This window comes from Falco biarmicus, chromosome 1 (assembly GCF_023638135.1).
Source record: "Falco biarmicus isolate bFalBia1 chromosome 1, bFalBia1.pri, whole genome shotgun sequence".
Lineage (NCBI taxonomy): Eukaryota > Metazoa > Chordata > Aves > Falconiformes > Falconidae > Falco > Falco biarmicus.
The window spans coordinates 59,255,948-59,269,057 of NC_079288.1; the positions used below are offsets into that span (position 1 = coordinate 59,255,948).

General features: G+C 37.1%; 1 protein-coding gene across 1 annotated transcript in view; it reads right to left on the reverse strand.

Moving 5' to 3' along the window:
- Positions 1-13,110, reverse strand: part of COL25A1 (collagen type XXV alpha 1 chain) — a 319,468-nt gene that overhangs the window by 50,818 nt on the left and 255,540 nt on the right. Inside the window, exons 13-17 of the mRNA XM_056359942.1 lie at positions 10,760-10,813; positions 9,186-9,212; positions 6,771-6,815; positions 1,813-1,845; positions 1,615-1,650 (exon numbers count right to left, since the gene is read on the reverse strand). Coding sequence (XP_056215917.1) covers positions 1,615-1,650; positions 1,813-1,845; positions 6,771-6,815; positions 9,186-9,212; positions 10,760-10,813 — 195 coding nt within the window. The remainder of the gene's footprint in view (positions 1-1,614; positions 1,651-1,812; positions 1,846-6,770; positions 6,816-9,185; positions 9,213-10,759; positions 10,814-13,110) is intronic.

Here is a 13,110-nt window from a genome sequence, read left to right on the forward strand (position 1 = left end):
CTCCAGTTGAAAAAAGGGCCTCTCACAACCTCTGATGTGGTGAACAAGTCCCTGTTAAGCAGGGAGCAGAACAGCAGACGTGGGGCACCTGGTTGGAGGAGGCACTCTGAATGAGTGTATTACAGGAGCTGCTTGCTCATGCTGGGGACATGAATGTGGCGTACTGGAAGCTTGTGAGGTGAAGTGGAAAGAACACATTAAACCTTTTGTGTGAACAACAAGCTGAGACTAAAGAAAGTCTGAACTGCGTACATCTGACTTATCTATGTTACCTAAATGAGATCAAACCTGAGTGCCTGGGGACTGAGATCCAGGAGCCTGCTGATAAATCACTGCTAGTTTTGCTTCCACGGCAGCCAGCTAATGAGAGTATGAATCTCAACAGGCTCTTAAGTGCATTGTCTAGTTTATTACCCAAGCAAAGCATACACTGCAGTATATACACACTGAATGATTCTGTGGATTTGATAGCTTTAAACTACTTTGATTACCTTTCCTAATTAACACTACATTCTACTAAAGAACTGCATTTGCAACCATAATAGTCTTTGTTTAGTCTATTAAAATTGATGACAGTTATAATTTCTCAAAGCAAAAGTCTTTGTCTTTTATTGTGTATTTGTATGTGTTTGGGGTTTTGCTTAGTCACCAAAAGACCTAGAGTATTAGAAAATGGTTGTACTGCCATCCACTATATAAAATTTTAGTTCTTGGCTGCCTGGCTGGAATACCTGCTAGCTCAACTGGCAGCTGGACTCCGCTCCACTCTGGCAGTAGTGGGTAATTTTCAATGTTGTAAGAGGAAAGAATGGTGCCGAAAGCTCTCGTGGGAAACCAAGTACTGCAAAGCAAAGATCTGTTTCTCTCATTGTCTCTTCTCTTTGCCCTTTCATCAGCTCTCCCCAGCAGGACCTGCCTCCTCCTCATGAAAGGCAGCTGAAGGCACAGCATTCACTGTGTCTGATGTACTGTGGATTCAAAGAGGAAATTCCCCAACTTCAGAGGGCCTCGTACAGCATAGAGTCATTACAGCTCCTGCTGAACTTTTACTTGCAATAGCAGCCTCAGCTACGCAGAACCCAGGGGAATTTCTTCCCCTGCAAGGAAGAATAGAATGGCATTACCTGGTATATGTCGTTCCAAACGTACCGTGTACCTCTGACAGTTTGATTCCCCTTACAGATATACGTGAAAGGGATTCTAGTCAGTATTTATTTCCTTCCTAATGAGATGTAATATTGTACTATAGTCTGAATATTAATATTCAGTCAAACATGCAGGGTTAACTTGTGAACACTCAAGGAGCAGAGCTGTTCTTTGTTAGTCTCAGCAGCTGATATTAGGTAAGCTTTCAAGGCAAGAAGTGTGCTGTGGCTAGAAGGGTGGGTGAGTTAGTCTGATACTGCTTTTCATGTTAATTACTATCATCATTCCTGTGCTTTTTTAAAATACAAAATGATCATACACCAAATGCGTACAGGGCTTGGGCTGTTAAATTGTACTGTCTTGGGTTCATCCTAATATGGGTAAGTGCCACTGGTAATATCTGTGTAACATCATTTATAACAAATCCAACAGAGAAGAAAAGGAAAACCGAACATTTCCAACTAATACCTTTTGTCCAGGCCGCCCAGATTCACCAGGTTCACCCTAAAAAAAAAGAGATGAAAGACATGAGATATGACAAAATGCATTAAAAATAGAGCTGGGGAAAACCATAACATTAATGGTATCTAAAATGTCTGTGACACCACAAAGTAACAAACCAACCATCCCTCTTCTCCCTGTACAACTACTTTAAAACTAAATTACCTTAATTCCTGCAGCAGAAGAACCAGGGTCACCCTGATACAAAATCCACAAGAAATAATCACACTTATTACATATACAGTTTTTCAGGAAACAGATATAACAAAACATTCAAGAGTATAGCAAGATTATATAGCAAAATAACTACATACATAGCAAGACTACCTGTTCTCTGTACTGCTACATAGGAATTTAGCCAATAAATCAGTGTGATTCAGAAAATTGTTTTCAAGAACAGCAGAGAGTTTTAGTTTCACTCATCCAAACCACATAATAGTTAACCTCAAATTTCACAACTAATAATGTAGATGTAATAATTGCAGATTTTGTATAAGTGTACTTCTATAAAACCAGAAGATGGGACATAATTTGACATCTCTAAATTGCTGATACACATTAAAAATAATTTACTGCCATTTACAAAGAATATGGCAATCTTTGCAACCTAATTCTACAGATGGCAAGTGTCGGGTCTCAACTGACAAAGCTTTTTGTGCTAATGAAAGTTTACCTTGAAAAAACACGCCAGTGACCTTTGTGTTTATCCCCATCAGGACAAGTCACAGTTCTATTTCCACAGCTCTTCAGCATATTTTAACTGATAATTTAATGCAGTTAAGTATTATACTTTACAGGATGAGAGAGCTATAATAATTTATGTATTCAGGAAGGGTCTTTGTTCTGAGGAGGCATCTAGCATTCAGAAAGATATTTCTGTGTTTTGCTGGGTTGACTGGATTTGGTAAGCAGTGATACGCACAAGGGCAGAGGATCAGTGAGTGACCTGGCCAAGGAAGCTGTTAGCTCCCAGTTTTGTACAATTGTCGCAGGATCCTTAAAATTCTTGTATACTCACTTTGCTGCACTTTTTTTCCCTAAATGACACACCAAAAAAAATTGAAAAAAACTAAATTAATGAAAGTTTGCTAGTTGCTGCTGAAGATGGCTAGAGTGCTTATATTTGATGAACCGTCTCATTATTTGTTATTCAAAATAAATTTGGATTGTTCATTGAAAGTTACAGTTTACTACACAGTAGCAACTTCAAGCTTACCAAAGCCTGCTAGTGATTTACATAGGTAGCACAGAAGCCAGTACTGTAATCCACTTTGAAGATCTATAAGCAGAGTATAAATGCTTAATATTCTTTGTGTTAAAATATAAATAAGGGATACCCATTCCTGATGATTCAGTAAAACTGCAGGAAGTGTCCTGTGAATGCCAGTTTTAAAGTTGGTTTGGGATCTTTTTGTTATTTGCCTGATAAAATTAAATGCTACCAGATAACGTGCTCCCCGCTCCTTGAAGAGTAGGAATAGATTTTCTTTACACAGTTACTGCAGCTTGCTCTTGTGTGAAGAAAACACAAAAAGTGATATTATGACAGCTTGATTAATGTCTAGAAACCTGAGCTGCCTCATTTTGATAGGCATGCATGAGTGATACTGCTGAAATCCCTTACAAGTGTGTACAACTAAATGCAAAGCCTCAAGGATTTTTTGTAGCTATAAAGTGGAAAAACAACTGGTAAGAGACATTTACCATTTAAACATTTTAAGGGGTAATGATGGATACAGGGAAGATAGGACACAAAGTATTTATAATCCACTTTCAGCAAAAATTGAAATTTATATGGGATTAAAGAAAAAAATATGGTACAGCATGTTCTCAGTTCTCTGATGAGTCAGACAGTTTGCAAATGAAGAAACTTTAGCATGGGAACATGCACACAGAAGGAAGATACTTGGTATTTTCTAAGGACCAAGACTGCAGTGGAAGAGCGGAAGGAAGAACTCAAGTCTGGCATTGAGACTGTCTTCAAAGTAGAACAATTTAACAAAACCAGTTTATTTCTTAAGTCACAGGCCAAGAAGCAGGCACCTAGCTCCATATTTCTGAGAGCCACTAGGTACAGCAGTTCGGAAAACAAAGCTACTTTAATCGCACAAACAAGAACTCTTTCCTAAACCTAGTCTGAAACTGTTGTCATCTGATCTCTCTCTGACCACAAAAATTAAAATTTAGTATTTTTCTCACAGAAACATTATTTAAGCTTTTAGATAAATGCTTTTAAGTTTTGGGAGCTATGAATTACATCTTTTAAGCATATGTGCAGCATTATGATCTAGTGCAATTATCTCTGCATTTATTTACATAAAATTAATGGCTTGTTTACTGAGCAGGAAGGGTTTGTACATGGATGTGGTTGAACACCTGAGAACTGTATGGACACTAGTCTTGTCTCTGAATACATCCCACAGCTCTCTTAAAAACAGCCTTTAAAAACTGAGCCTTAATAAGTCTAACACTCCTCACCACAAGTGTTCAGCTGGAAAAAAACTAATGAAGTTTCATAATGTAACACATGCCCCAGACTTTTCAGATTTACCCAAATACAAGGCACAGGTTGTATAGTAGGGAAAAACTATAACAGAAGAGATTTATATATAAGCTTAGTGCATCAATAAGGCTGGTTGTGAAATTTGTTGAAACTTGCTTTCATCTGCTTCTTTTAAGAAAGCAAACATGGTTTGTTATGTTAATTTCCCACCCAATACAAAGCACCCAGTGGAAAATACAGAAGGAATGCTATTGAGCTACTTTGAAACCCTGCATTATAGCAGGGTTTATAGTCAAGGTCAGTTTAACTGCTACCTCAAGATGATCATGACACCAGTAGAGCAAGTGAAGACACAATACAGAAAAAAATACGAATAAGAAAATACAGAAAAAAGTCAAGGCTACTTTGTGAACATGTTCGTTGAATGTGGCTGTAACAATCATTCTGATTTCCTCTAAATGCATATGATTGGCTATTGCTGGAATCCGAATTTTTGCTGGAATTATATATACATAATGATCATACAGCAAAAATTTCCTGCCTACACTGAAAAGCAGGAAATAATACAATCCTTGTTAACAGTACAAAAGTAATGTAATGACATCAAGTTTAATTCTTACTTCTAAATTGTCAAAACCCACACTCCTAAGCTCCTTATGAAGTGGTTTTTGCACAGCTATGTATCAGAAGCTTTAAGATGCAGCTCTCCTATAAGATCTGGATCTTTTTTTCTGGATGGCAGATTGTCTTACAGGTAGAGAAAATGGAGGAAAAATAATGAAAGTCAACTAAGTCACAGTGCTGCTGACTGTTGTAAAAATTCATGTAGTGGATTCTAGCTTGCTATGGTTAAAGCAATCCACTTCGCACAAACAGCATATATTCCCATGTCGCCATGCCACCTCTGAAATTTATATGAAACCTGGAAGAGATGGGAGACTTCTGTGCTATGAAGTTCAACAAATTATTGAAGTTTCTCCAGATACAGCAATATAAGCAGTCTCCTGATGACCTATACTTTCCACAAGTTGATCCCAACTAGACTGCCAAACTGTTGAAAGCTCACGCAGAAATACTTAAAACATTATACTTGGGGAGGAAGGATTTCCCACTGAAAGAAGGAGAGAAGTTTTTCTTTCCTTAAACAATCCCAAAAAGAGAGATGTGTGCCCTGCGGACCACAGTGCCACAGTGCAGTACAGGCATTCTAGTGGATGCAACCTCACTCTCACAGTTGATAAACTAGAAAACCAACACATGAAGCTGCACTAGGCTTCCCTGAGAGGTTATAAACTTCCCATTTACTTGTTGCAGGACTACGTATCTGAGCAACAATCTCATACTTGCTAAGAGACTATATTCCTGAATCACATAAAAGTGGATCAAGGTGATGTTATTGGCATACATTGTGTAAGTAACTAAATAAAGTTCTTAAGACTTTCATCTGGGTTAATAAGCATGGTTGCAGATAAAGTATTATTTAAATGAACTTTGGGAATCAAATAACTTCACTATTCTTCAATCTACTCTCTTTTTAATTGCTGATTTTACAATATGCCCCATAAAATCCTTGTGTTCTTGAAAGCATAGCTTTACTGTATCCAGATTACAGGACCTGAGGGATTTGCATGCATACCTTACCAGCTTGATAAATCTGCCATAAATTTCTCCTTGCACTAAACTGATGTGAGTTGGTTAAGCAATTACACATATAGCGATACATGAAGAAATTTTTATGCTTCTGTCCAAGTTTTGCCACTAAGATGAATGTTTTTAGAAGCATATGAGTTCCGAAGTGATAGCTAGAAGAGACTGACCCTTCTTCCCATGCAACACAGGCTTTGCTCTGACTGCTAAAGACTATAACTTGTGTAAGTAAAGCACATTTAATAACTCAAGTTCAATTTTTGTGGGTTTTTTTTTTTTTTTTTTCCCCCAGTGATACAGTATGGGTCTCACATAAAATAAATCAAAACTAAGTAAAATAAAATTTTGACAATGTCTACCTTTTAGTGACTTCTACGACGTGTTGGTCTTCTGCAACAATGAACTAGCAAAGTATTAAGTGGGGTTATGTCTGATGTCATCTGGCAAGAAGGTTTAAAATTTATTTGTATCTTCAACTCTAAATTGTCCAGCTGGCAATTTGGAGTGAAGTTACCCATCATGATACCATATTTTTTTGTCCCATATTGATTTGGTCCCTTCCTTTGAGGGGAGCACAGAAGGGAAAACGTAAAAGGATATATCAGAAATGGCTATAACCCAGCAGACCTAGTTCCAGAGGTCTGGCAATTTGTGACCAAAGTTTTCCTATAATGCAAATTTCAGCAAAGAGCAGTGCTAATTAGAGAGATGCTGATTTATGATGTATCCTGTGCTAAAGCTGCTAATGTATAAAGTCAGGAACTTTATGTGTAATTGGACAGAACAATGATATTTTTTCTGCTATTCATAAAAAGGAACTCAGTCAAATCATTCAACATCTTTACACACACACACACACACACATATTTTAAAATGCATTTTTCTTTTGATGGAATTACTCTTTTTCCTTAACTAGTTGTACTGCAAGCACGCTTAAAGCACACATTTTTTTCTCCACTGTTAAATAGTGTACCTTTTCTCCTGTGTCACCCTTTGGTCCATTTTCTCCAGCATCACCCTATAATTAAAATACGTATTATATTTTAATGATTTTATGTAAGCACACAGCATGCGGAGAAGAGTCCACATTACAACATGACTGGCAAGCTCAATCTCTCAAGCACGGTTTATATAGCTGCTATGTCTTACACAGTCTTCACTATAAATGTAATCCCTTTCACAGGTCCTCAAAAACCCCCACAAACTATCAAATAACTACCTGTTGGTATAGTCTACAGACTTCCCCAGTTCGCTGTGGTTTAGCAATGAAGGAATGATTTCATGGTGATTCAGCATTTTAGATTACCAGTATGTTTTTTTCCAACACAGAGGGAGATATTCACCTAAATGCATCTAATCAAATTCTGGTGACTCACAATTCCAATACCTTTTATTATTTAGGTATTATTATATTATTTATTAGGATTCTTAAATAATTTATGGCATATACTTTCTGAGTCTGAAGTCTGTCATGATTGATACACAAACTAGAAAGCTTCATTGAATGCCATTCCTCCAAGAAGCCACCAAAATGATTGTTATCTCTACATAAATTCTATGCCTTGTTTACTGTTAAAAGAAGTGATGTTCAGAAAAGAATTTTTCACGGCTGGGAAGACATTTTCTACTTTAAAAACAATTTTGAAAAAGAAACATTTCAAAAGATTTGTCTATTGAAAAATGCAATTTCCATTTATAGTTATATAGCCACACAATAAGCCCAGACTGCACCAAAAAGTCTTTGTTCTATATAAGACCATAGGCCAGAATTTTCTGTGGGATTTGAGGTTCAAGTAAAGGGTGAAGAATATTTAAAATGCCAAAAAATTGATAAATGTTGTCTAAGTAGGATAGAATAAATTCTACCAGGTCTTTGTCTGATAACCAATAGTACTATTCCAATAACAATATTTATTCAGTATCTGCCATATTGCTCTGAAAACCTTGATGTAAAATTCCATTCAGAATACTTATAACAGAGACCATTTTGTATGTCACAGTGACTGTCACAATGGGAACTAGCTGACAATCTAACAGCATGTTAATTAAGGGCTTGATGAAACATGGAAACACAAAATAGCAACTGTTAGAAATGTCATCCCAAGTTCGTTTGACACAATAAAGCATATTGAGGGCATTTATAATTACATTTTTTAGGAAAAGTCAAAGGATAATCATGGAAAAATATCACTATGTTAAGTAACAGAAATTCAGTATATATTAACATTTGTAGTTATTTGTTTTGTGTATGAAAACAAACAAAGGATTACTGAAGTTCTTCAACAAATGTAATTTTAACCAAAGCAATGATTTCATGAAAAGAGTATCCCAGTTACATACCTCTACATGTGGGGTATACACTTTCAAGATTCCCCTGGATTATTTTTATGATGTGTCTTTCAAAATGTGAAATGAATTGCCTTTGCAAAACATGCTTCCAGCTGCTATTACACAGACTTACAAAGATCTGGAAGTGAAATTCAATTGCAGCTGCAAAGACATGGGTAAACATTTCTCAAGAGAAAATTGCACCTAAATACAACAAACTTATTTTTTAAAAACATGTCTCAGTGTACTCGTAGAAGATGAGGCTGTGTACAAATTCCTACTCAAAATTGGGCTTACATAATTTCTCAAGCTGCCCTCGTACAGATGCAGAAGCTTGACTCTCACTCAGTGTGTACTCTCATGTGGGTGCCCCTACTGCCCATTCTCCCTGGAGGAGCACAATTACACCCACTTTTGCAGTGTGGAGCTTGTTCCACCCCCTCATCTTGCCTTCACATGACTGGATGTCAGAGGAGTAGCTCCTTGCTAACTCACTGCAAGTCAGAGCACCGTTAGTGTACCATTTGTGCTGCTGGTACCTCTCCATGCATTCTATAGCCTAACAGCTTCACTTGCTCTTATTTAATCTGATCAAAGCAAGAAGGGAGGAATCCACTTTTAGTATGCAGAGAACTGGTTACCCATATTATCATTTAGAGTATGTGTAGTTATTGCTTTGTTACCGAATTGTTTTACTCTGCACAGTTGACAGAACATTGAAACCAAATTATGAGAAATGTGTGGATCTCATTTATCCAGGCAGACTCATCTTTTTCTGAGACTAATCATGGTTAGGATTAGTTGCACAGTTGCTCAGCTGTGCAGTCCTTAACACATGACCACTGACTGCTTTCTGTGACTAATCCCACTGCAGTAATCGCGGATCAGTAACTTCCATTAGTAGGTATTCATTTGAAACTCGTAAAGGCTGCACAATGCGGCTCAAGGTCTAGGTATTAGCTGTGTTTATTTCTTTTTAAACTCTGAATCAGTGCACTGGCAATTCTCCAAGCGGCTCTCCAAAACACAACCACCACAAAGGAAATAAAACATGTCTCACCTTTTCTCCTCTTTCTCCAGGGTCACCCTGATGAAAATAATTGGAGCAAAGTTGTAAGTTACTACCACAAGCAAAAATCAAAATGTTAGTAATATTGTCATTAGTATGTCAATTACTAACAATTATGTCACTACTGTGACATTGTCTTAGATGATAAAATCCAACAAGAAAATCTTCAATAAACAATAAAATATGTAAATTTAATAGAACTCAAAAGGCAATATATCTTCAACATAATTTTTAAAGCTTGATGATTTTCATCTAAAGACTTTTTTTCCCCATTTTGCCCCAGAATAAACCCTGACAAACAGACATATATCTTTGTGAAGCAGCCTGCCAGGACCTATGTGACTCCTACATTTGGTTCTTCTTATTTTAGGAACAAACAAAGGAAAAATCCAAAAGCCAAATGTGAGGGAAAAGACTTATGATTCTGTTAACAGCTTAGAAGGCTCCTTGGGAGACACAAAATGCCTGAAGTGTCTTGAACTAATTCATGATTTATTCAAAGTGCAAAGCCTTCAGTGCTCCGTACATTGCCTGTAACAAAAAGATGGCTTATAGACATTTTTCAAAATTATAATTTGCTTGAGAAACTGGCTCAATGGCAAATGCACTTTTGGACACCAGCCTGACCCTGACAACTCAGCTCTGCATTTCTGGCTCAGAACTGCACCCTGGCTCATCTTTGCCCCTTGTGATGGCTGGCAGTCGCTAGGCAACTCAAAGACTACAGCTGTGAATACGAATTAAGGATCAACTGCCATAATTTGGCTTCTTCTGTATACAAAGTAAGAAAAGGTCATGTTCCCAAATGGTTTGTTTTCATTCCTGATGGACAAGCAGCCAGTCAGTAAATGTAAAGACCCTGCCCTGCATGTCTGTCAGCAGTAGCATGATGCACAGAATCAGCTGAGGAGCACATGTGCACCAAAGATGCACGCTCACAGCTGACGGGATTAGAATTTAGTATTACCCCTTCCAAGAGGCCCACAGATCCCATCATGTCAGACATGTTGAGCTTTCTTTTAAATGAAGTTATCATAAACTTTATGTTGTTTCACTTGTTCAATATTAAAATAGCTGAACAAATTATTTAACAATCAAGTGTAAAGAGACATTCATATTTAACAAATACAGGCTGAGACATGCTTCTAATGAGGCTTGTTGCTAACTTCCGTAATAGCAGGATCAGCCCTCAAGACTTAATCCTGACATTTGTCAAGGAATTGACCACAGTAGTTCTTGAAAAGAAGCCTGAAACACGTTGTAAAGAGCATAAACAAAGCCTTTCTAAAGAGCTTCCCAAATTTCCAAACATTTGCAGGCATATTACATTCACATGGCAGTAGATGCATATGTGTCAGTGCCACTGGCTGGAATTATACATGCATAGCAGAAGAATATGCTTCTTTATGGTGAAATGTGTAAAGCCTCTTACAGCACTGATCACTGGAGGGAGCAGATTATTAAAAGCCAGTCAGAATATAAACCCAATTTGGAAAGCATGACTGTTATCTATACATTCACTCACATACTGTGTGCTTCTGGTTTTAACCATTTTCAATACCAACCTTAAGCCCTGCTGCTCCCTTCTCTCCTGCTATGCCAGGCAAACCAGGCTCACCCTAAATGCAAAGAAAACACAAGCTGGGGTTAAGAAAGACATGATGAAGTATAATAACAGCATTTCCCCTGCTGTCTCTTATTGGGTAAGTAATGATAAAATTAAAAAAAGACACTGTAAATACTCCACGGTTGGGCACAAAAATGCTTTATTTCATCAGTTAGGGTGGCTTAACTCTAATTAACTCCTGTATAGATAAGAAATATTTTTTACTGAAGGTGGTAGAAATACACAGATGCCAAACTAAAAAAACAGAACTGTGACTTCTGATTCTGAAAAGCTAGCCAATTAACCTTAAGAGGATAGCCTTCCCAGTAAGACTGCCAATGCTTTCTTCTTCTCTGCAACTCAGACATACTACAAGAAATGTTTATCTTAAATGTTTCTGACATTTATGCTTCTGGTTTCATACAGAAAGCAGATAATGAAGAAAAACGAGAAGGTCCCATTCCAGAAATGGAAGAGTTTAGAACAGACAGCTTTTTAATTTTTTAAATATACCTTACTTGTCCTTTTCACACTCCTACCAGTGGCTGAAAAGTAGATTTAAAAGATTTTAAAATTTTCACCATTACATCAATGTTCCAAATTTGGGGTATGTTTAAAGTATAGTATGTATATTCTTCCACAGCTCAAGGAGTCATAAATAATTTTCATCAGTCAATCAACAAATAACAATTACTTATAAATACCCTTTTTCACCCCAAATGTAAAAACAAAACCAAAAAATAAAAGAAAAAAAACCCGAAACAAACCATTAAAGATATTTCCTAGTGTTTATTTCCCAGATTTATGGAAAAACCCCACAGATATTCTTTATTTTAAAATGATAAAGCAATGGTTAGACTTTTTTGTAAAACAGCTAGGGGTGTTTGCTAATTAGGTAAAACCTTCTGCAGAAGTATGTCTCAGTTTCACAAGAAATACCCATCTTCTTTGGTAATCCTCATGTATACAACTGCATGGTACTTCTAGGGTGGCAAAGCACATTAAAATAACACCCAAAAAAAGATTTCAAAAAGCCTGCAAGTAGGTTCTTCTGTAAGCCCTTTGCGATATAAATGTATAGAAATGTGTAAAAGTTAAATAAATAGCTAATATAGTAATCAAATCAGAAACAGTAATTCATATCAGAAACTCAGTGGACAACTTTTATACAGTGTTCAAACTTAGCAAACATGAAGAACCAACCTTCTACTCAAAAGTTACAGAGGAGTTAAGATAAAGGCTTGTTGCAAATGCAACAGCATGTATCTTCCAATCTTGCATAAAAGTCTTCCATGAAGAAAGGACTTTTCCTTACTTCCACAGTCATATTTTAATCATAGATACATAAACTCTGATTGTCCATGAAAGTAGGTTCCATTCTATTTCTAAATTAGGTAACAGGATCAGCAATTACATCTTGATTTCATTAAGAGCTGGGCTATTTCAAAATATAAAACAAAACCATCGAAGTTCTAGTGAAACACTAGTGAGGTATTTTCCAAGCCAGAGAAAAAGTGTCAGGTACCATTAATATCACAGGGAATTAAATAGCCATTTGAGTCAGCCCTTTTTTCAAGGCTCCTTTGTACTACCGTAGTTCTAAGGCTGATACAGTACCACAGGCATTTGATACACGAGTGGTCAGGATTTGAAGCTGTTGGGAGATTAGGCATAAGTGTCCTAAAGGATTGACCCAAAAGGCACTTGAAGAAAACTGCCAGTTGACAAAATGAAGCAGGAGGGACCAATGAATATGCACGTGTTTCTCCTCATCCCCACACTCCAAACAAATTTGTTTCTGTCCCCTTCATTTTAAAACAGCTGCTGTCAGCTGACACTTTCAGGGATTTAAATCTCTAAGCAGAGGGTTGAGGTCCCAAGCCTGCACTTTCCTCCCAGGTTTACACATCAGTGCCGAGTGCAGACAGCTACTACTGTGATAAAAAGGAGACTGCAAAAATGGGACAAAAGAATTATCTTATTTTCTTCAGAAAAAAAATGAAAACCTCAGGCTGTCACCTAGTCAGAGTTAATCCCTATTCACACCAACAGTCTCATTTCTGACCTATATGCAACCTTCCTATGGCCAAGGCTACACTTCTGGCACTGAAAGTACTAGGCATTAGCATAGCAGAAATTAGATCAGAAATTAGAGGGCAAACCTAGGACAGCACAGAAATGACCCTGTAGCTTTATGCTTTTGAAGTGGATTATCCCTCTGTTTCTAAAGGCCAGAAGAACAGGGGCTAAAATAATTTCCTGTCATATCTGCAATAGTTCTTTCTCTATTTTGGAACCCTGTTTTCTTGT